The sequence below is a fragment of the Rhinopithecus bieti genome, unplaced genomic scaffold, assembly GCF_001698545.2.
Source record: "Rhinopithecus bieti isolate Rb0 unplaced genomic scaffold, ASM169854v2 scaffold_63849, whole genome shotgun sequence".
NCBI classification, from domain to species: domain Eukaryota; kingdom Metazoa; phylum Chordata; class Mammalia; order Primates; family Cercopithecidae; genus Rhinopithecus; species Rhinopithecus bieti.
The window spans coordinates 223,426-247,627 of record NW_016824220.1 but is presented as its reverse complement, the minus strand read 5'-3'; the positions used below and the strand labels follow the sequence as shown (position 1 = coordinate 247,627).

At 35.0% G+C, this 24,202-nt stretch overlaps 1 protein-coding gene and 1 pseudogene across 2 annotated transcripts in view; both read right to left on the bottom strand.

Moving 5' to 3' along the window:
• Positions 1–2,201: 2,201 nt before the first annotated feature.
• The window catches only part of LOC108522101 (alpha-amylase 2B), a 29,223-nt gene continuing 7,222 nt past the window's right edge, over positions 2,202–24,202 (bottom strand). Inside the window, exons 1-11 of one of the 2 annotated variants that reach the window (XM_017862191.1) lie at positions 20,909–21,067; positions 10,350–10,563; positions 9,857–10,003; positions 8,847–9,044; positions 8,164–8,394; positions 7,290–7,423; positions 6,378–6,500; positions 6,184–6,283; positions 4,125–4,243; positions 3,738–3,863; positions 2,202–2,425 (exon numbers count right to left, since the gene is read on the bottom strand). In XM_017862191.1, coding sequence (XP_017717680.1) covers positions 2,236–2,425; positions 3,738–3,863; positions 4,125–4,243; positions 6,184–6,283; positions 6,378–6,500; positions 7,290–7,423; positions 8,164–8,394; positions 8,847–9,044; positions 9,857–10,003; positions 10,350–10,517 — 1,536 coding nt within the window. In that variant the 5' untranslated portion in view covers positions 10,518–10,563; positions 20,909–21,067 and the 3' untranslated portion in view covers positions 2,202–2,235. Of the gene's footprint in view, positions 2,426–3,737; positions 3,864–4,124; positions 4,244–6,183; positions 6,284–6,377; positions 6,501–7,289; positions 7,424–8,163; positions 8,395–8,846; positions 9,045–9,856; positions 10,004–10,349; positions 10,564–20,908; positions 21,068–24,202 lie in introns of those variants that run through there. The other variant, XM_017862190.1, reaches the window with a different exon arrangement.
• On the bottom strand, positions 11,377–12,733 carry LOC108522104 (actin, cytoplasmic 2-like; annotated as a pseudogene).

Sequence of the window (24,202 nt, the reverse complement as noted above, 5' to 3'; positions counted from 1 at the left end):
TGAGCCACCGCGCCCAGCCAAAAATATCCTAGGTTTCTAAGCAGTAAAATAATGTAGCAAAAGGTTTATGCAAGGAAAAATGTGAAGGTTCCATTTTGAATATGTTAATTTTGAGATGTCTGTGGAACACGGAAATGGTGATATCAAGCATCTGATGGAAATATGAGGCTGAAGTGCAAATTCTGAATTGAAGATACCTAGGTATTCACTGAAAATATTTGGTTAAAATCCATGGAAATGAATCCAATCACCTAGAGAAGAGAAGATAGAGAAAGAAGATAAATAGATAAAAGTTAGGACTTAGATGGAACAGAATAAGATGATCCAGTTAAAAAAAAAAAAAAAAAAGAAAGCTGGAAAAGACCAATCAGTGAGACAGAAGGAAACCAGGAGAGTAGAATACCACGAACAAAGGAAGATAGAAAGAGAAAGTGACCCACCATCTTGAATACTGCTGTGAACTGGTTTAAGGTGAGGATAGAGAAGAATATTAGACTGGTAACATAAATGTCATTCATGATGTTGATAAGAGCATATTGAATGAAATAATAACGGTGGAAACTGGACAGTAGAGAGATGCATAATCACTGAGGCTGAGGATGTGGAGACAGTGTGATAAAAAGAGATATTTAATTAGGAGAGGGAGCAAGGAAATGAGCAAAGAAATATACCCCGAAGAATATCTGAGGGCTGTCATTGATGTTTTCAGTTGGAAGACTGTAATACATGTAATCTAGGATGACTAATGCAGAAGAAAGGGAAAGACTGCTAAATCAAAAGAGGGAGGATAATCCAAAGTCCTCCAAAAGATAAAAATGGAATGGTATCATTAACATAAGCAGAGAAAATGGTCTTTCTTAGAATGAGGTGTTCTTTCTTCATTATAATAGGAGAAAAAGAAGAAAATACTAGGGGAAAATGCAGGACAGCTCTCCAAGTGGCAATGGACTAACCCAGTTTTTCCCCTTCTCTCACTTGTGCTTCTCAAGAATAGCTGTAGAATGAGCTGGCAATGCAACATCCTGATATAAGGCTCAGACTCTCTTACTGTGTCTCTTAGAACAGCATTTCCTTAAGTGCTTTAGCCCAGTGTATCATGTGATGCCTGGGTTATAAAACACAGGGCAGGCTTCTTTCAAGGGTTCCTCAGCTGTGGTACAAATAGGGCATATGCAAATGAGACTTCACCACTCTGGACAAACTGCGTGAGTCTTGGGAGGCTGGCTCCTCATGAACCCCAGGCTTCTGTGTCCCTTGATGCCTATCCATGAGCAATAAACCTGCTTCGTGAAACTTTTTGCGTGTATGTTCTAAATCCCTGGACTCATTCAAGTAGTAGAAACTGCAGTCCAAGATGCAGTGAGCCAAAGTGGTACCAATGCATAGTGAATCTGCTTTGTGGCAGGAACACTTTATAGGTGAAAAGAATAGACAGTTTCCGGGTTGTGGCCTCTATGTTCTCATTTAAGTGTAAACAAAACAACTGAGAGTTATAAGGAAACCTAGGTAAGAGCTCTAATGAATTCCATATTTAAAGTCAAGATGAAGAGGAATGAATAGGTAGAGAATTGGGAAGAAAACCCAGACTACAAGATGTCGTGAAAGCCCTAAATAAATATCCATATTGTAGAATAAGAAAAAGAACAAAAAGTCATAAACACCAAGTCTAAGCAGTTAGAAAAAAAAATGAAAAAGAAGAAAGAATATAAAGTAGGAGAAGATTCCAGTGAGTTCAATAGAATTAAGAACTGTAGACTGTATAATTTAGGTTTCTTCTATTGTTTAATGTTATTAACATGAAAAGTACTTGCATATTATAAAAACCATACAACCAGGCTAACTTTGCATGGGAATCAACATTAAACCAGCAATTCCTAACTAACTGATAAAAACACTCTTTGGAAGAATTACAGAATGACAGAAATTAAAGGTAGACAGCTGGGTAAATGATGCTAATGACAACAAACATATTGGTTAAGATGCCTTTCTTAGTTCATATGTTAAATAAGTTAAAGTCAGTCTTCTGAAGCATAATGATGTGCTGACTGTAATTATCTTCTAAATATTCAATAATTAAGTGGGATTTTAATACTATTGAGTTTTTTTCTGAATTTTTCAAGTTGATTACTAATTGGAGCTTTGACTAAAAATTAATGAAATATAAATATTACTGTATATGTAAGAAAAGAAACACACTTGGCTATTGTTTTGAGGATATGCATTTAATTTTAAACTTTATAATTTAGATTCAACATGAATTGCAATAAATGGATCTTCAGCAGAGTTACTAATAGAAAATTGAGCTTTGCCATCATTAGAAACGTAGATTTTAATGCCTGTGCAATTGCCATCAATTTTATCTCCAGAAATGACATCACAGTATGTGCCAGCAGGAAGACCAGTTTGCAAAGTTGAAGAAAATGACCTGGAATAAAATATTTGAGATTTAACTTCAATACAATGAAACGCAGGAATACAAACTAACACAAATAAACAGCATAACTTTATGTTGTAGAACCCTAAGCAGACAAGGTCTCATTAAGAAGAAACCCATATGCCTCTCTAGTAGGTGTAAATAGCTTTCTCAGGATCAAAGTGAACCTGACAGCAAACTAAGCAAGTCCCTGGTCAGTAGTGAAAATATTACCAGAAAATCAAAGTTGAAGAATATCAGTGAAGATTGGCAGGAACGGTCACACTTTGATAAAAGTGCTACCTTAGTAAAATCAAATTTGTTCTCAACTGAACTTAATACCAACTACTTTTAACAATTTAAAGGGTACTATTTTTTAACCTCCTTTTTTTCCCCATGAGGTTAAAAAGAATTTGGGGTGTACATACAAACAATCTAGCATTTCTATGAATAAGTGATAGTTTGAAATATAAATCTTTTCACAAAATTTATTTTGGTATTCTCATCCACAAAAGAAAGAAATTAAAGAACTAGACATGGGCTTTTGGCAGGAAAGAGATCGACTTGACTTATATATTTATTCATTTTTCATCAGTGAAATATAATTTATATTAGAATGAGCTACGTGTGAGTATCAGTTGGCCTTGGACAGAGACAATTCAACTGTTTGCAAGGAAGTCTTCTGAGCTATATGTTAGGGAATCATTTATACCACAGGCAAAGGATATAAGAATCACAGATGAAAGGCCAATAATGAGAAGTTTCAGAACTAAAACTCAAATCTCCTGAAGCAAATCATTAACCACAAGATATATATTATTTATATATATGCTTTAAAAATGTGATTTGTCACAAGGAGACAGAGAAGTGAAGAAAGTATACCAAAAAAATAGGTAGAGCAGTCCTTGAGAAAAACAGTTAGAAATAAAGGTATTTTAATACTGAGGCAGCATTTTTCCATGATTAAAAAAGCAGGACTACAAGACATGTTCTTTTAATGATTTCACAATCCTTATATTAATTACTTTGTGTATTTTGTGGCATGTGTAGGTGAGCACATGCATGTTAATTCTATATATGTATAAGATACTGCAAGGGTACACAGAAAGGACTCTGCTTACAACAGAAAGCCCTTATGAAAAGAGGACAACAAAGGAGTAACCATCATCATTTTGCTTCTGCCCATTTTTGATCCCTATTGTCTTCTTGCTCCACCGACTAAATGATTTTTCAGATACGATAAAAAGTAAATGAACAGAAAAAAAAAGAATGAATCAAGAACATACTGGTAGCAAATATTATTTTTTAATTGATATTTACTTACCAGTCATCATTGTTGAAAACAATGAATCCTTTGTTTCCTCTTCCAAAAGCTACTTGGTTGCTCCCATTATCATACCAGTTTGTAAAAGGCTGACCATCCACTACATTGCGGAAAGCAACCATGTTCCTAAAAACACAGTAACACAAAAAAGTTGATATTCTTTTTTTTTTTTTTTTTTTATTATACTTCAAGTTCTAGGGTACATGTGCATAACGTGCAGGTTTGTTACATATGTATATTTGTGCCATGTTGGTGTGCTGCACCCATCAACTCGTCAGCACCCATCAATTCATCATTTATATCATGTATTCTTAAACTTCAACTGTTTTAAATAAAATGCTAAAGAAAGTTCCCTATTAGAGGACATGTCAAAATAAATATTCTCACCTTATTTGGCGCCATCGATGTTCACAGACCCAGTCATTGCCACAAGTAGTGTCTGGATTAATAGTAACTTCTTTAATTACTCCATTATCATTTGGTGGCCCAACCCAATCATTAACATCCTTAATTAGGGGGGAAAGCCAAATTTTAACATACATGTATTTACCTTTTCCTTCTCCTTTACACCAAACCCAACCTATCCTGTTACTTGTGTCTCTGCAGTCAGTGACTTGATCTAGAATCCAATGCCTTCATTAATTTTTATAGCCCTTTACTTGGTCTTCATCATCTCTCTATGCTCAAGTTCTTCTCTGCCATATTAAAAACAAAGGTAACAAATTTTTATACTCTGGTTTTCATTCCAAGGACCTGCAAAGGCTTCTTTGCTCTGTCACCCAGGCTGGAGTACAGCGGCATGATCATAGCTCACTGCAGCCTTGATCTCCCAGGCTCAAGTGATCCTACCATCTCAGCCTCCCAAGTAGCTAAGACTGTTGGTGTGCACTACCACACCCAGCTCTTTTTTTTTTTTTTTTTTTTTTTTTTAATTTTCAGTACAGACAAGGTCTTGCTAGCTTGCTCAGATTTGTCTTGAACTTCTCAGGTCAGGTGATCTCGCCTGGCCTCACAAAGTGCTGGGATTACAGCTGTGAGCCACTGCACCTGGCCTGCAAGGGCTTCTTAACATCACTATAAGCCACGCAATGTCATTGAAATGGGCAGGGCATTAGTATCAGAAACACCAAGATTAAAACATGCTCTATTACCAGTAGCTAAGAAAACTTAATCAATGTGCATAATTCACTGTGTCTCAGTTTTGTCATTTGTAAAATGGGAATATTGTTTTCTTTGCTCTAAAATTAAGTAGTATATCTGAAAATGCCCTGAACGTGACATGTGCTAAATAAATCTTAGAGTCCTTCATGCTTCTTTTTAGATAAATGTACAAAACAATACATCTGAACATTTTTTATTAATTGACCACACTTTTAATATTATGTTTTTTGGATTGGCACTTTAAAAAATACAAATTAAAAAAAAACTACAGTAACACTAGGACGGTTTTCAGTGTTGACCTTAGAATCATGTCATATGGTGAAAAGTGAACAAAACTAAGAATTTTTAGCATGCAGCAGTCCTGGCAAAGTGGAAACGTTATAGTAATAGGAAAAATAAAAATACTCTCTGACTCTTAACATCAGAAATAAGATCATTAGTAGAAATTATAAGAAGTTGGCTCGATATAAAAGTACACCTTCTAAATATTAAAGCTGTTTAACAACAGAATCAGTTGCCGTACAAAGTAGCGGACTTCTCAAACTGAAAGGCATCTAAAAGAAGCTAGCTAGATATCAGTGTGACTCATAGGAAGGAGGAATTTCTGCTTTAGACATAAAGTCTCTGATGCTGTTTCTGAACCCTTTAGTATAAAGGAAAACCTTCTACTAGCTTTCCAAATATCTTTACATTCTTATTTCTCTGTTCATTTTTGAAACTACTCATCAGATTAATGTCTTTACCATACTCCCAAAAGTTTTTCTCATTCTTACCTTTCTTGGAATGCTCATATAATTTCCTTCCTCTTATAGGACACTTTGCCTATTTAACTTAGCTCAAATGACTCATTTCTTTGTATTCCATATAACATTTTAAAAGTACTTAACAAATATTTATGTTGTTCTCACTACGGGCAGATGATGTTTTAAGTTCTCTACAAGTGTTGGCATATATAATCTTGCTATCAACCCTGCGGTAGATATGTATTAGGAATACATATTGTACTCCCTGTATCTAGCTCTTGTTTTTAAGTGTTTTCTTTTTTCCTGTTGGCTAGAGGGATGTTTGTCATATTTCTGAAATAGCTTGCATACTCTTTTTCAATGAGGAATATAAATTTTACTCCTTTAATATAATCTGTCTAAAATCAGAGCCCTGTATCAGGTTTACACATAATTAAATATTTGTTGAATAAATACATAATTAATAGTTGTCATATTAAGTTAGAACAAGATTGCCTCCTTTTTCTTGAGAAAAGGATATTTTGAACAACTCTAAAACTTACGTTTCCATTTTGAATATTTCTTGGCCAACGGTAGCTTGACATTACTCGTGTAAATCCATAAGGATGAGCAAGCATAAATCCAACTGCCATTTTATACAGCCTGAAAGTTACATAATTATATTATCATAGAATATCAGAATATTCTTACCATCATTAAAAGATGTGTTAAAAAAATAGAGAACTTTGTTTTCTACCTGGCGTCCCAGAAGGTAAGAATAGAGGCTCCTCCAGCCCCATGTCCTCGTTGATTGTCATGGTTATCCACAAAGACAAGTGCTCTGTCAGAAGGCATGAAACCCCAACCTTCTCCCCAGTTTCTATTTTTGAAAAATAAGATATAATTGATGTACCATTTCACAATTGTTTTAGAGTAATTTAACTGTGCATCTCTTTCTGCAGGGCATGGCATCTGAAGATTAATTCTCTCTCTAATTAAGTGGTTAGTCTGCAAGATATATATTTACACACACACATATATACACACACACACCATACACACTCACGTGTGTAATCTACATATATAGTCCATATTTGTATATACATGTATGGAATACTTATATTTATATTACAAATACAAGATTTTTGTTATTAAAATAAGGTCTTTTAAAGGTTTCAGCACATTATAATTTAGAGGAACTCCAGAAGGATCAATATCCATATCACATTATACAGAATGTCAAACTAGATTAAAATAAGGCTTCAATACTGTATTGTTATCATATAAATATTTTAATATTTTAAATTAGTATAGGTAAATTCTATGGTATAGACACTTTGTACATACTTTATAAATGACGGGATCATTTTAATAATAACCTGGCTTTAAAAGATTATATGCAAACATCAAGTCAAATCTAGTATATTCATCTTGTACTTAGATGAAAATTCCTAGGGAATGTTTAGGGTTCTGAGGCATACTGTCTTGTGACAGACACTCTAAATACAAAAGATGATTGATTTGAGTTTAGGGCACTAGAATACTTATCATTAAAAATTGACTCCTTGATAGTTGTCTGAATAAGAATGTTCCAGAAGATAACTCACACTAGGGTAGTCTGATTAATAGATCTATGAAATAATTCAGGGGAAAAGTTGTATTTATTTACTTTAAGTAAGACATCTTCTCTCCATTCCACTTGCGAATAACTGTGCCGAGTTTTGCACCATACTTGAATTCTGTCACCCGGCCATTTCCAAAGTAGTCACTGCTTTTAATTGGCTCACCACCCAGATCAATTACCTAGTAGAAATTTAGGAAAAAATAACATTTTTCATAAGGTCTTTAAAGCATTTTAACCAATAAGTTAATATTCTATAACAAATAGCTTAAGCTATTTATTATTTGTTTTTATCTTGTTTTGTTTTGTTTTTCAGAGACAGGGTCTTGCTATATCGTCCAGGATGGTCCCAAACTCCTGGCCTCAAGCAATCCTGCCACAGCCTCCCAAAGTGCTGTGATTCATGAAATCACAGCACGAGCCACCACACCCAGTGCTATTTGTTATATAAAATGCTCAAAAGGGTTTTTTCTTATTCTTATTATCTCAACAGGTAATATTCTTATATTCTTTTTTTGATTAAGTATACGCTACAATATTGAAAGAAACATAATGTCAAAGTTACCTGTTGTCCTGTGAGAATACTTATCTAATTTTTAGTCTTGTACATCAATGATAATAACAGCTCATACTAATATATTTACTATCTGACTGACATTTCTTGATAAATATAAACTCATTTCATTTCCAAAGAAAATAAAGACATAACTATTATCAGTATCCTACATTCTGTGTACCTCCATAAAACCTGTTGTGATAAAGAATTAGATACGCTGTATCTGAAGAAGAGGAGGTTAAAGAACAGTGTTTTATGTAAATGACTCAGTCCTTATCCTACAGAAATTCCATTTTTAATTGAATCTGCCATTAATTTTCTAATGAATAAGATGATATTTTATATGCATATATGTATTGAATGTACCTCCTGGTATATGAAAGGTTTACTTCCTTGAGGAAACCAGTTACTGTTGAGATTATGCAGTTTGTCCAAAATTGCCTTTATGTCTCCAGGCCACATGTGCTTGGAAGCATCAAGTCTGAACCCTGCAACACCCATGTCAATGAGATTGTTCATATATTCAGCAATCTCGGAACGCACATAATCCTTCTCCAGTGCAAGATCAAGAAGACCAACCAGACGACAATCTCTGACCTGTTGAGGTAAAAACATTATGACCGATTCATAAAACCTCACTTTTCACCTGAGAATCCATTTGCTTATTCATGTATTCAGTAATTCCTCAATAGATATTTTATAGGGACTTCCTTGCATTGGGCACTGGGGATGCTCACAATCTACTATACATGTATCTTTGAAATATTTTCTAGTAGAAAATAGAGAATTTAGGAAATAAAGTTGATGAGCTTTTGAATTGGTTGGAAGATTTTAAAAGTGAGCTTTTAAAATTGTGCATTGATTGAAACTCAAATCCATATTTAAAAGTTTTTAAATATGGGTTTGAGTTTCTTAAAGTAGTCAAATTTGTTAACCTGTGTCCCTAAGAGATCTAAATTAGTATTTAAACTGAAGTTCAATTAGCTACATGTCTATAATAAAAGGCGTATGCCATTCTTTATTCAGATCACTGTCTTAAAAAAAATTACCTGAGTAGCATCATTATAGTTCTCGATATCTCCACTTGAAGTTTTACATTTACCATCATTAAAATCCCATCCAGAATATGGGACTGCTGGAAAGTCCCTACTTCCAGGGTTGAAATAACTTCCACAAGTACTGCTTGTTCCTGCACTCACACCATTACCACACATATGATTAATTACAGCATCCACATAAATACGAACCTAGAAAGCAAAGTTTCTACTTCAGTGTGACTTAGAGAGAGGTAGACATTTAAAGCATTATTGATTAAAGTATATAGTGTGTTAATAAAACTCCAAAATATTTCATTATATCTTCTAACTAATTTTCTACAAGATCAAAAGTCAACTGTGAAAGGAAAGTAATGTGAACTAAACACCTATATTCATTCTAGACACTTGGTCAAATATTTATAGTAATGATAAATTGAGAGAACCAGAAACTACCGTAAATAGGAGGAAATGCAAAAAGCCCATTTTGGGGAGACAAAACTCAGATGAAACTGGAAAGGTTATTGTTTTGGAAATGTCAGTGGGTCACCAGGAGAAAGCCTGTACTCTCTACTTAGCAGTTGAAGACAAATAAGGTAGATATTAGTCTCAAATTATGCTGCTCGTTAAATAGAGAAGCGAGCTATTCACCACGAAAAACCCAGGAATTACTGATGGAAACACAAGTTACCTAAAAATGATAGCAAATATTGTAACTGAAATTATAATTTCTAACCAGAAAAGTCTTTCCAGGAAATATGGTTATAAGGGTTAAAATTTGATGTTTTGCTTTAGAAGTAAATTCTGCTCTAAACTTTAACTTATCTCTTTAGTAGATAGAGAACATATACAAAAATATTTACAAAAGTTGAACATAAGACAATATTTAATTTTAAGTTTTAAAGCATGAAGTAAAATTTAAAAAAATATAAAATATGGAAAACTTTCTGCTCAAAAGGAGCAGGAAAGAAGAGAGAAATCATTTTCCTATCTGCTATTTTTAAAGGAAACTAGAATTCACTTACCCCAACATTGTTACATCTAGTCACCATGTTTCTAAATTCATCTTCATTTCCAGATCTTGTGCATAATTTATAGCTAACTGGTTGGTATCTTTCCCACCAAGGTCTTGAAGGGTTGTGAATTGCAACATTTTCATTTGGTGGAGAGACCTACAAATTAAACAGTCTTAATAAGCACCAAATTGTGTCTTACTGTATATCATTGGATGTTCTAGAAACTAATCAATAATATAAAAATATTCTTGAATCTTTGTATATGCAGCTATCTTTTGAAAATATTAACAGCACATTGGAGGATTCTCATTGAAGAAAGATTATCTCAGAAACAAAATATAAAGTTGCCAAAAATACTACATTGTTTTTTCCTCAGAAAGCTGTTTTACTTAGAATACTTACCTGGGAAGTAAAATGTTGCCCAAGTTTCACAGATCAGATCAGAACACTATTTACTATAAGCACAGTGAATCCTGTAATTTATACTATGAATAATACCCACCTGAACCCCTCCAAATCCCTTGGGAGCTAAATATCGCTCACATTCAAGAGCAATATCCACCCATCTCCATTCAAACAGATGAACGATAGATGTCCGTCCTTGTTGTGTATTTGGGGAATACTGAGCCCAGCAGAACCCAATGGTTAAAAGCAACAGAAAGAACTTCATTTTGCTGTGAAGTTGTCAGTGTCCTTTCCAGAAACTATTTATATTCCTGTAAGAAGCACATTTTACAAAGTAAATATTAGCATCAATAAATACTGGAGGGCAAACTGTCTATTCATAATCTGAAAACGTTTATCAATAATAATTTTAACAGGTGAAGAACATTAAAAAGTCTCTCATGGAAAGAACTTAAATGACCTTTTAGAAACTAATGTTTCTTTCCTTTTTTTTTTTTTGCTTATATCAGCACTTTTATTTTTCCTTACACAATGACATGTTGCTGTGGCCGAATGTTCTCACATAACAGTAGAAAACCAAAATTTGTTGTCATCTCTTTAAAGATCGAGAATTGTGTACAAAAAACTTGACATAAATTAAAAGGAGGAATACATTTACAAGTATAAATGTGAACTGCTTCCAATTGAAGGCAAGTAACAGCCCACAGGGTTCTGGCAGACAACATAAGCTAAGAAAGGAAACTGGGTCCGATGGCTTGGACTTTCCAACCCTGACAGATTGACAGGACAGAAGCAACTGGTTCAGGAGTCCTTGTCAGCTTCTAGATAAATTCCAGAACACTCAGTCCTGACACATTAATAACCTGCACAGATCAGAGACTGCCGGCCATGCAGACTCACCAAGCCACAGACTTGTCTTCCACAAGCACGTTTTTAGCCATGAAGTGACCAAGCCACATGTACTAAAGATTGAAATCCAAGATATGTACAGATACCAAGGGGAACAGTTAACTTGAATGCAAGGTCAAAATCAGCAACCAGTTCTACAGTCCAGTGCTGATATCAGATACAAGCTTCAAGGACAACTTATTTTCGAAGGTTTATTCCAGTTTGGTGAGGCTAGCATGAGGTGTATGCATTTGCCAGGGGCAAATTTATACTTCTGAATTAACCCATTCAGCAAATTCTAGGCATCTGCTCACAGTCGATTTAGAAGCATTTGCGGTGGACGATGGAGGGGGCCAACTCGTTGTACCACTGCTTGCTAGTCCACATCTGCTTAAAGGTGGACAGTGAGGCCAGGATGGAGCCACTGATCCACACCGAGTACTTGTGCTCTGGGGGTGCGATCATCCTTGATCTTCATGGTGCTGGGTGTGAGGGTGGTGATTTCCTTCTGCATCCTGTCAGTGATTCCTGGGCACACGGTGCCACTGGACAGCACCATGCTGGCCTACACGTCTTTGCAGATGTCCACCTCACACTTCATGATGGAGTTGAAGGTGGACTGAGTGGATGCCGCAGGATTCCATGCCCAGGAAGTAAGCCTGGAACAACACCTCTGGACACCGGAACCTCGTTGCCGATGGTGATGACCTGGCCATCAGGCAGCTCATCTCTCTTCTACTGAGAGGAGGAGGAGGATGCGGCAGTGGCCATCTCCTGCTCAAAGTCCAGTGCGACATAGCACAGCTTCTCCTTGATGTAGTGCCTGATCTCCCGCTCAGCAGTGATGGTGAAGCTATAGTCACCCCTGGTGAGGATCTTCATGAGGTAGTTAGTCAGGTCCTGGCCAGCCAGGTCCAGATGCAGGATGGTGTGGGGGAGGGCGTAGCCCTCATAAATGGGCACCGTGTGGGTGACCCCATCTCCAGAGCCCATGACAATGCCAGTGGTGCAAATAGAGGCGTAGAGGGACAGAACAGCTTGGATGGCCACGTAAATGGCCGGGGTGTTGAAGGTCTCAAACATGATCTGAATAATCTTCTCTCTGTTGGCCTTGGGGTTCAGGGGGGGCCTGGTCAGCAGCACCGGGTGCTCCTCCAGGGCCAAGTGCAGCTCCTTGTAGAAGGTGTGATGCCAGATCTTCTCCATGTCATCCCAGTTGGTGACAATGCCATGCTCAATGGGTTACTTCAGGGTCAGGATGCTGCGCTTGCTCATGGCCATGTCGCCCACATAGGAGTCCTTCTGGCCCATGCCCACTGTCACACTCTGGTGCCGGGGGCACCAACGATGGAGGGAAACACGGCTGGGATGTGTCGTCCCCAGCAAAGCCAGCTTTGCACATGCCGGAGCCATTGTCAATCACCAGCACCATGATCTCTTCTTCCATCGCAACTGGTGGAGGAGTGGGACAGCAGAGTGGCGGGACAACATGGTGCGTGGGCTGACAGAGGTGACTGAGACCCTGTTTTTTTCTTACTGATACAATCGTAACCTTTACAAACTCTGGCAGTGTGTACACATACACGCACACACATACACATATAAATAAGGACAGTAAATATGTTTACACACATAAGGACTATATTTTTATATACATACACACACATATCTATACAGTCCTTGTGTATGTGGGCATGTGTGTGTGTACATATATGTATATATATGTATGGTTTGGCTGTGTCCCCACCCAAATCTCATCTTGAATGTGGTTCCCACAATCCCCATGTGTTATGAGAGGGACCTGGTGGGAGGTCATTGAAATTGAATCATGGGGGCAGTTATCCCATACTGCTGTTTTCAAGATAGTGAGTGAGTTCTCCCAAGACCTGATGGTTGCATAAGGGGCTTTTCCCCCTTTTGCTCAGAATTTCTCCTTCCTGTCATCAAGTGAAGAAGGATGTGTTTGCGTTTGCTTCCCCTTCCATCATGATTGTACGTTTCCTGAGGCTTCCCCAGCCATGTGGAACTGTGAGTCCATCGAATCTTTTTCCTTTATATATTACTCAGTCTTGGACACTTCTTTATAGCAACATGAGAACATATATATATATATATATATATATACACACACACACACCACAGTATATATATACTGTATATATATATATATAACAGTACATATATATAACACTGTCCACATATATAAATATATACTGTCCACATATATAAATTCTTTATATATGTGTGTATATATATAAATCCTAATTAAATAAATAAGGACTGTATTTTATTTCTGATATCCATCACTAATGGAAAGTAACAATTGAAACCAACTGAATTCTCAAAATATTGCTTTACCTGTATATTTTCAAATTTTTGTCATGCTTCCATTTCAAACAGAAATATTATGTGATATTTCCATTTTAAAATCAGCCCTGTTTCCCATCCTTAATTCAAATTTTGGTTATTTAAATTTCTGCATTAAGATTTAAGAAAACATTTAAAATCTGAAAGCCTATGAATTGGAGAAACTAACTTTTTTCCCCTCGAGCAAGTCATGTGCTTAATATAGTGCATATAGTAGTAGGATTTGTGGTGGTGGTGGTTTTCTCCCTGTAGGCAAATATTAATTGCACCTGATGAAATGCTAAATAAATAAATTTGCATACCTTTTCCTTCTTAATTTAAGTGAAATGCTATGAAAGGGAGTAATAGTACAGGTAGGAAAAACTTCATCCATCCATTCAACAAGTGTTAAGTGTGTGTCTGCTTTTTGCTAAGCACTGTAGGAGATGTTCAGGAGACAATGATAAAAAAGACAGGTTTCTGTTCTCAGAGAGCTTACATTCTAGTGGAAAGAAAATATATTAGTAAATAACAGTAATAGCAACAGTACTAATAGTGATGATAAAAATAATTTCAGATAGCAATAAGAACTAGTATAAAATCATAAAATAGGGAGTGACTTTTCCGTCAGCATATTTTAGACTGGATGGTAAGGGAAGACACCCCTTAAAAGAGTGACTTTATGATGTGATTTAAATGATTAGAAGTGTCCAGTCATTTAGAGATCAGAGAAACAGCAATAGATAGAGGAAAGAGCAAGAGTAATGTCCCAAGAAAGGAAAAAGCTAATACATGAGACACATTAAAAAGAAATCAGTGTGGCTACAGCACATGTGATAAAGGGTGGGATAAAATGAGATGAGATCAGAGAGCTAGGCCAGATCATGTAGAACCTTGTAGAACATGAAGAAAGAGACAGCTGTTAAGGCTGTAACATGGGGAACTGAAAGACTAATAGACTTTAAAAAGAAAATCACCCTTGCTTCTGGGAAGAAACCAGATTATAGGAGGATAAGAGTGGAAAGAGGTAGATGTTAGAAGACTTTTACAGTGGCCCAGGAAAGAGGTGAGCGGCTTGCACTAGGGCATAGACAAGGTCTATTTCAGAGGTAAACAGGCAGTAGATTTATGAATAGATTAGAGCTGAAAGATGAGGAAAAAATATTAAATATATAGGTATTTGGGGGTGATACCATTTTTTAACATGAGAAGAAATGAGGAAGTACCAGCTCTGGTGAAGAGTATCAAGAGAGCTGTGGATTTTAACTATTCCACTCTCGATCCTGATGCTCCCCTTTCGTCCTTCCCCCAGCCAATCCTGTGAACTCTATTCATTGCAAAACTAGAAGTTCCTCATATTTTACATGCAATGTCATACCTCCATGACTTTCCTAGTGGTTTTCTTTCCCATATCATCCCCTTCCACATCCAACTTAGTGTGGAAGCAACTAATTTTCCTTCCACATTAAGTTGAAACCACAACTTTATGAAGCTTACCTTTATATTACCAAGCACAGTTAGCTTCTCTGCTGTATGAAAGCTTTTTAATTTATATGACATTAAGCTATATTTGACTTCTATTGTAACAATATTATAAATAATTAACAATTTACTTGTCATTCTGGATCAAGCTTCTTGAAGGCAGACTTCATATCCAGTATTTCCAAATCCTAGTAAAACGATTGACATTGTCTTATGTGCTCAATAAATGGCTATAACATGAAAACTCTAGGTTCCAGGTATTGTGCAAAACATTGGCATAGCATGGGTTATGTCCTCACTGATTTTTTAAAAATCAATGAACTCTATATTAGAAATTGTTTAATACACTCGACTCTAATCCCAGCAAAAGTGTTGTACACATGATGGAACTAAGGCCCAAAGAGATTGAGTAAATTGACCAGGCTCATGTGGTAAGTGACAAAGACAGGATTTGAAAATAAGTCTTATTGCAAGTCAACATTCTCTGTATTACACTAATGTTTCTCCTAGAATTCTAGAGTTGTGATGTCTAATGTGGTAGCCACTAGAAACAATTGGCCACTAACCAGTTGAAATATATGTAGTTTGAACAGAGATGAGTAATAGGTGTAAAACACACTCTGGATAATGTGAAAATAAAATGTAAAAAAAATATATTTTTATGATGTTTACATGTTGAAATAACATATTGTGACACATTAGGCTAAATAAAATTTACCATTAACATTAATTTCCCTAGTGTCTTTTGTTTCTTTTAATGCAGTTGGTAAAAAATGTTAAATTACATATATGATTTACATTCTATTTCTATTAGACAGAGCTGTTCAAGAAGTTATGTTCAGTTAGAGAAGGGATATATCCATACACAAAAACAAACAATAAAGTGAAAGATATGAACATAATTTTAAGAGGGTTACGAGTAAAGTGCTTCAGGATTTAATTGATAGGAAAAGTTATTTCTGACAGATGGGAATAAGGGGAGACAAAATTGACTTGAAGAACGGGTTTGACATCAATGAAGAGATAGGTAAAATTACTTTTAAGTAAGAAAAATATGTAGAAGAGCAAGGAGAACGGCAAGAAGTCAATACAGTGTTTTAGAAATGTAAGTCAAGTGTGAGGGAGCCATGGCAGTTAAATTTGGAAAGGTATATTAGGGACACTCAAAATCAGAGAGAAGAAAAAAAAATACTTTCCTCAGGTTTTTTGGTTGTTTTAACAGGAAAGTAGTAATAAAAACTTTTAATTATATCAGATGGGCCAGAAAACAAAGAGACAGGAACATTAGTAAGCAGAGCAGTGATGGAAATCTGAACTTGGATTATAGCAGTAAGAATGAAAATTAGGGAAGTGTGATAGATTGTTATATTAAAGGGCATCCAATGAATGACAGTTCCCAGTATCCATACCTATATGGAGTCTCTTTCTAAATAGACTATGGAATTAGCTTGATATTTATTTTATCCAATGAGATATCAGCAAACAAGACAGAAGCAAAGTTTGACTGGGGTTTGCAGAAGGGAGTTTGATCTCTTGAAACTCTGAGATCATACACTGTGCTGTGAGCATAATTGGGATGAAAGATCACTTGAAGTCTAGTTGTCCCTAGTCATTCCAACAATCTGAGTTGACTCATCAGCTAATAGTTGAGTGATATGCCAGGAAAAAACATGGTGTATATAGTCAGCCCTCCATATCCATGGATTCCACATCGCCAGATTCAACCGCGGAAGAACATATTTTTAAAGAAGGATAGTTGTATCTGTGCTGAACATATAGACTTTCCTGTCACCATTCCCTAAACAATGTAACTGTCTGCATAGTATTCATATTACAGTAGATATTACATCTCTAGCAATATAGAGATGATTTAAAGCATACAGGAGGATGTGCATAGTTTACATGCAAATACTATGTTATTTTATATAAGGCACCTAAGCATCTATAGATTTTGGTATCCATGGGAGGTCCTGGAACCAATACCCCACAGATACTGGAGAGATGACTGTACAGGGCTTGGTACTATCTGTGGTTTCAGGCATCTTCTGGGGGTCTTGGAATATATACCCCTGGAATGGGGGGGAAATGTTTATGTAAAACAGACAGGGGAGATACAACAGACTTGGTGGAGACTGTACAGAAAATGGTGGTTAATCAGATATAAGAGAATAGCGACTATAAAGAGTGAAATGGGGACTCCGTGATTTAAAGTTTGGGTGAATGTTAGAAAGGCCATGTCTTTATGACTGACGGTGCAATCTAAAGGCAGATTTGGTTTAGAGAAACCGATTAACTAATATGGGGACATACTGACGTAGAGGTACCACTTTTAAAACATATGGGTATATAAAAACAATAAAAAATGATATGAAGAAAGAGGAGCTTTCAACAAGCAATGATTGTCTGAGAAATGGAACACTAAATACTTAACCGATTTAGCACAGACACTGAACAAAACAGATGCTATCCCTAATCAACTACTATATAGAGGGCAGTGCACACTGGCTGAATTATCAGGCCTGGAGAGTTGTATCCTTGAGGGCTGACAAAATACCAAAAAAGATGTTGGGTGAAGCCACCATCTTTACAAATGATGGGTTATAGGGAGGAGGAAGGGAGAATAAAGAGGTGCCTTCAAAGTAGCAAAGGGAGTTTTATTACCTGAGATGATTTTTAAAAAAACAAATAGGGAAGGAAAATTTGCAGGGAGTACAAGATACTAACTGGATACGGGTGAGTATCAGAATCTAAATAGAAAACTGACTAGATAGTGATACAGGGCTGATGGTGTAAAGAGTTGACAGTTAGAGAAGAGGGGCACCATTTGAACTTTATGCTTGACTCAAGGTTCCAAATGTGAAAACGTAATTGTTAGGAGTTAAGACAAACTATAAATCCTGACTTTTCCATTTATAACCTCTGTGATGCTGGAAAACAACCTCTCTAAATGTATCTATGAACTAGAAAAAGTAATTTTTTTTTTTTTATTTATATAATACTTTAAAGTTCTAAGGAGATAACATGTGACAATAACGTGCAGGTATTAAGTAATAATATGAAATATACTGATATAGACACCAATAGTTGGTGTGCTGCACGACCACATAACTCAGTCAAGAACACCAAATCATTCAATACATTTATATCATGATATAACATCCCAATGCACCTAACCCTCCTTCCAATCACCCGCGCGCTCCCCATAATGAATTAAGGACCCAAGTGAATAGTAGAATGTATCACACCTTCCCAAGTCCAAGTGACTCTCATGTGTTCAGTTCCCACCTATGAGTGGAGAACATGCGGAACAGAACAGGCTAGTGGGTTGGTTCTCTCTCTTCTAATGTGATAAGGTTTGCTAAGAAGATGAATGTTTCCAGCTGCATCACAATGTCACTAACAAAGGACACAAACTCATCCTTTATTTATTGGACTGCTATATTCCATGGTGCATATATGTGCCACGTGTTTCATTAATACAGTCATGTCACAGATGACATATGTATGGGTTGATTCCAAGTCTTTTGCTAATGTGAAATTAGTGCGCAATAAACATCACGTGTGCATGTGTCTATTGTAAGTAGAAAATAATTATATAAGTCCCTTTGGGTATATACCAAGTAGTGGGATGGCTGGTGTCATATGGACATCTCAGTTACATCTAGTTCTAGATCCTTGAGGAATTGCCTCATAAGAGTTATTGTGATTAAACAAATGCTGCAAATAAAGCTGTTATCCCATTGCATGGATACGGCAAAAGCTCAACATGGTTGATAATGTTATTTTGTATTGGTATTTTTACCTGGTCCTATTAAAAATCCTATCAACTCATACTGTCTTCCTGCTTTCACTCTACTAACACATGGCCCTTCTGTCTTCCCATTCTACTTTTCTGAACTTCTAATGTTTTCTACTTCTCAGAATTATTTTCATTTCTACTAAAAGAATGGGCAGAGATGAAAAGGAATCACCAATATTTTATTCCTGCAATTTTTTCCTTCCTTCCCTCACACTATTCCCTCACTATTCAATAAGCAATAGCTTATTGGCTTAGGATTTCTGGCATATCCACGTTAGTTTTGAAATATACTTTTCATCTATGCCACATTAATAAACTCTGTTCTTGTAATAACAAATCAGCATTTTTCACAATGCATTTGGAATGTTGGTAAAATAAGGGATAATTTAGACATAATTTAGGGAATTAGCACTATATGAAAGGTAGAGTTAAACACACATATAATAAGCTTCTACTAAGATCAGGCATTGTCATATATTTTCTCATTCAATCTTAATTTTAACCTCAAACTAGCAATCTGAAGCGCTATATACCCCATAGGAGAAGCATTACAACAGTTAAAGTATATTTATGCCTTCTGAAATAAAAATCTGCACAAACAATTCTTGGCATCTTTGGCATCAAAACACCACCACCAAAATAAGGATTTAAAATAGTTGTTATATCTACTTTCTGGAATAGTTATTCTAAAAGAGTTATCCTTAGAGAAGCTATCCAGTTATTAGTAACATACAGCATTATTGCCCATATTTTGTACTTCCTAGAATGCTCTACAAAGAGAAAACTTCCCTTTACTCTAAAGCTCTAATGGTTACTATAATGTGCCAAATGACATATCTTGGGAATTCCCTGAGAATATGAAATAGGACATTTGATAATATCCTGACACCAAAGCAATAGTCACTAAAGATTATTTGTATTTGGAGTGTCAAAACATATCCTCTCTTCTCATCTGGGCTCATATAAAAAAAATAAAATATATCCAGTGTCAAGAACTAACTCAAAATTAGCCAGTTTCTGAGGGTCTCAAAAGTATTTTTTCAATCAATATCATATATGAGGTATTTATTTGACATCCATAATATACATGGCATTATAGGGAAACGGTTCTAGTGTAAATGCAGTATTCCTCTTAACACATCAAGTACCATAAATTTAATCCTTTAGCTTAAAGTTTACCTAAATCACACCAAAGCCATGACTTAAATAAAATGAAAGAGCTCTATTAAAATGTCAAGCAGAAAGTAGCAACTTCCAAATAACTTGTCTTTCTAGAGCTTCCTTTCTACTTATATAAGTATCAGTTATTTACAAGTTCTTTCCCCCTAGCCAAAGTAGCCTCACATTTGTACCAGATACTATAGTTTTTAACATGCAAATGAATTAACATTGACAAAAAAAGGACAAGTTATCTATTAATGTCATTCATAGTTCTTGGCCTAGATGCCTTGTAAATATCTTTGGAAGTAATTTAATGTGATTAAAAATTACAACTGAAATACTTTAATGTCACATTTATGAACTTGATCAAGTTAGTTGTTTCTCTTACTAAAAAAGAAAAAGTCTGAATTCCTCTGAGTTTTGCAATAAATTATGTACAATTTTCTTAAAATAGTAAACCTTCAACCACCAGCCCTTCCACCAACAGTTTTCTATTTTTCTTCTGAAAATAAAATAACAAAGAAAATAAACCTGAACTCAGGATAAATTGCATGTGAAGGTTAGAGGAAAGAAAGCACAGATAATAAAGTTTGCCTATCAGATCTATGAAATCAGAGACACCTTTTGAGCCAAGGTTAAGACACATTTTCAATATAAATAGTACATTTTGTACAGCACAGCACTGAAACATGATTTGTCAACAAACTGAAAATAGATTGTGAAACTCTATATCAAATCATGTGACAGAAACCACTTATTTCAAGACAAAAAGTTGGCAGAGCACTTACATGATACTCAAATAAACATTAAAATAACTTCCTACTTTAACTTCTTTCAATCAGCAATCTCCCAAACCCACAGTTCAGTGTTTTTACAATCATAAAATAACAAAATCTCACAGTTCTGGTTTTGCTTTTTCTTCAGTTGGAAAAAAAAAAATGCTGAATTTAGAATTTTATAGATTTTCTATAACCTCTTACTTTCAATATGTGGCCCTACTGTCCTACTCCAGTTCTCCAAATCAGATTTCTACAAGCAGTCTTCTCTGAACTCCAGTATTGCAACAGGTTGGTCACTACACTCGTTTCCTAAGCAAACCACTGTCTTCTCTCCTCTGCTCAATTTGCTGCCCTGCCACCTCTTCTTACTACACTACATCTCATCTGCTTTCTTTTTGTCTTCCTTCCTTTTTCTACAATACCCTCTCCCAATCTCTAATTTTTTTCCCTGAACCATTTATATTTATACCAATATATAGGAAATATATAGAGAATAAACATGTATGGAATAAAATAACCTTAACAAAATAATCTTAAAAATAAAAAAAATATATAAAATAAAATAACCTCCTTAATAAAATAACCTTAAAGACCAGATTGACATAGGACTGGGTTCAATTAGTTAAATGAGACTAGAATGTAAGCAAAGTCACAAAATCAAAAATTTAACTCTTCAAGATCAGCCTGGCCAACATAGTGAAACCTGTCTCTACTAAAAGTACAAAAATTAGCTGGGCATGGTAGCTGGCACCTGTGATCCCAACTACTCAGGAGGCAAAGGCAGGAGAATTGCTTGAACCCAGGAGGTGGAGGTTGCAGTGAGCCAGATCGTGCCATGGCACTCCAGCCTGCTCAACAAGAGCGAGACTCTGTCTCAAAACAAACAAACAAACAAACAAAATTTAACTCCATGTGTCACCATCTACTAGATGCTTCACCATGAACATTTTTTTTCTATATGAACTTTAGAAAAAAATTAAAGTCTATGGATTTCATACTAGGTCCTCAAATTAGAAAATGAGGATATTGTTGATATATATATATATATATATATATAAAATAACCACTAACAACATATAGTTACTATGTGCCATTTCCATACATTACCACTTTTACTTCTCACACATGCATACCCTACATGATAGAAATATGATTATCCCCATTTTTAAAATGAGAAAACAGAAACACTAAAAATTTATTATGGCCAAATTGTAGTACATGTTGGGACTGAATTTCAAAGCCAAGAAGCTTAACTCCACAGTGAGCTCTTACCTACTAATCAGTATTATATTCCCTTTCACTGGATTGTTAGAAAAATCAAATAAAATATTATGTGAAAATATTTTAAAATCTGAGTTCTGCTTAATCTGATTAATTTTTAAAAGATTAACAGTTGTAAAAATTCTTCAAAAATAATGTCTTGGAAAATTAAAAATACAGGAGTAATTTCAAAAATAAAAATGACTGCAAACTGGAATAGAACAGTGTTCAAGTATTCTAAGGTCACATTATTGTCTTTGGCAGTGGACACAGGCATTAACTTTGGACTTTGAGAATATGCATGGGTATAATCAGTGCTAATCATTAACAAAACAGAAAGTGTGCCTAATTCCTGTGGTATAGGGAAAAAAAAAAAAAAAAGATTAATAAAAATAATTTAAAAGAAGGGAAGAATACAAAAAATGAGTGAATAAAGTGAATATAGCAAACATAACAATAATTATATCCAATGTAAATTGATTGTTTCTGCTAAATGCATTTTCAGACAGATTTTTTTAAAAACAGAGATACAAAAAAGGTAAAGGTAAAGCTGGAACCAAATAACCAATGTAAATTCTAACCAAAGGAAAGAGACTGTAGCTTTATTAGTATTGCACAAAGATCTAAGGCAAAATTAATGCCAAAATAAAATGGTTGTACATTCATAATTAAAAATGTTTGACTCTCTGACTAGAAATTCAACAAATATGTGTTTACTTGCTTTATAACATGTTTAAAATTGCTAAAACAAAAAAATTGACAGTACAATAATCGAGAAATCCACCATTATGAGAGAGTTTTAACAAAACCATATTAAGAACAAGCAGATTTGAACAAGTTTTAATTAACCTGACCAAATGCACATATGGAGAACACATTATTTTTTTAATTGTCTCTATACAGTCAGAAGTTGAGTCTTTTAAAGGATTGAAATAAAACAGAATATTCTAATTGGACTAAGATCATATAGTATGCTCTTGTTAATATGAAAATTTATTTCCAAGTATTTTGTTATAAGAAGTGTTATAATGAACATCTGTATACATGTTTACACATGGGTAATTCTGTAGGCTAAATGTATGTGAAACTTGAAGCATATTTTTATGTGTTCATATTATGCAAAATTGCCCTTACAAAGGTATCAACTTTTACTCTGTAGCAGCAAATATTATAGTACCTTTTGCAACACTCCCACCAAAAATTAGTATTATCATAGCTCTAATTTTTGCCTAATAGATTAAAAATGATTTGTGTTTTTCCCAATTACTAGCAAGTCTGAACATCATTTCACACTTTTTTTTTTGCCTATTGAGTTTTCTTTTGAAATTTGCTTCTTCCTTTTCCCATCTAGTTTTGCTTTATTATTTTTTTCTTATTGAATGTTTGCAGTTCTTAAGTTATCATTTGTCATGTATCGCAAATATAGTGTCCTAATAGATCACTGTTTTTTGAAGTCTTTCCATTGCAAAATTAAGTAATCATGGATGCTGGTAAGAATTAGGACACTGCCAAGGTATGCCTGCATTGTTATTTTTTGTACAACTACAGTCATGCATTGCTTAATGACAGGAGTATGTTCTGAAGAGTAAGTCTTTAGGTAATTAAGCCACTGTGCAAGTGCCACAGATTGGACTTCCATAAACCTACATGGCATAGCCTATTCCTCCTAGGCTACAAACCCGTAAAGCACGTTATTGCACTGGATACTATAGGCAACTGTAACACAATGTACTGGTGTATCTAAATATATTTAAACATAGGAAACTTCCGATAAAAATGTGGCATAATAAACTTAACTGGATCACCATTATATATACAGTGCATGACTCTATTCACCATGCAAAAGGTTTTAATTTTTAAAGTGATTATTTGTTTAACTACAGTGGTTCCTCGTCCCTCCATATCCATGAGGAATTGGTTCCAGGACTCCCCATGGATACTTAAAGCAACAACTGCTCGAGTCCTTCATACAAAATATAGTATTTGCATATAACTTTTACATCATCTCAGATTACTTATAATAACTAATGCAACGTAAATGCTATGTCAAAAGTTGTTATATTATGTTGTTTAGAAAATGACAAAAAAAAAGTCAATACATGTTCAGTACAGATGCAACCATCCTTTTTCTTGTCTTATCCTTAGATCTTGTTTAATAAGATTAAAGACCAAGTGGTAAGGAAGATGGGAAAAGAGACAGAGGAACATCTATTAATTACAACTTTTTTTTTTTTT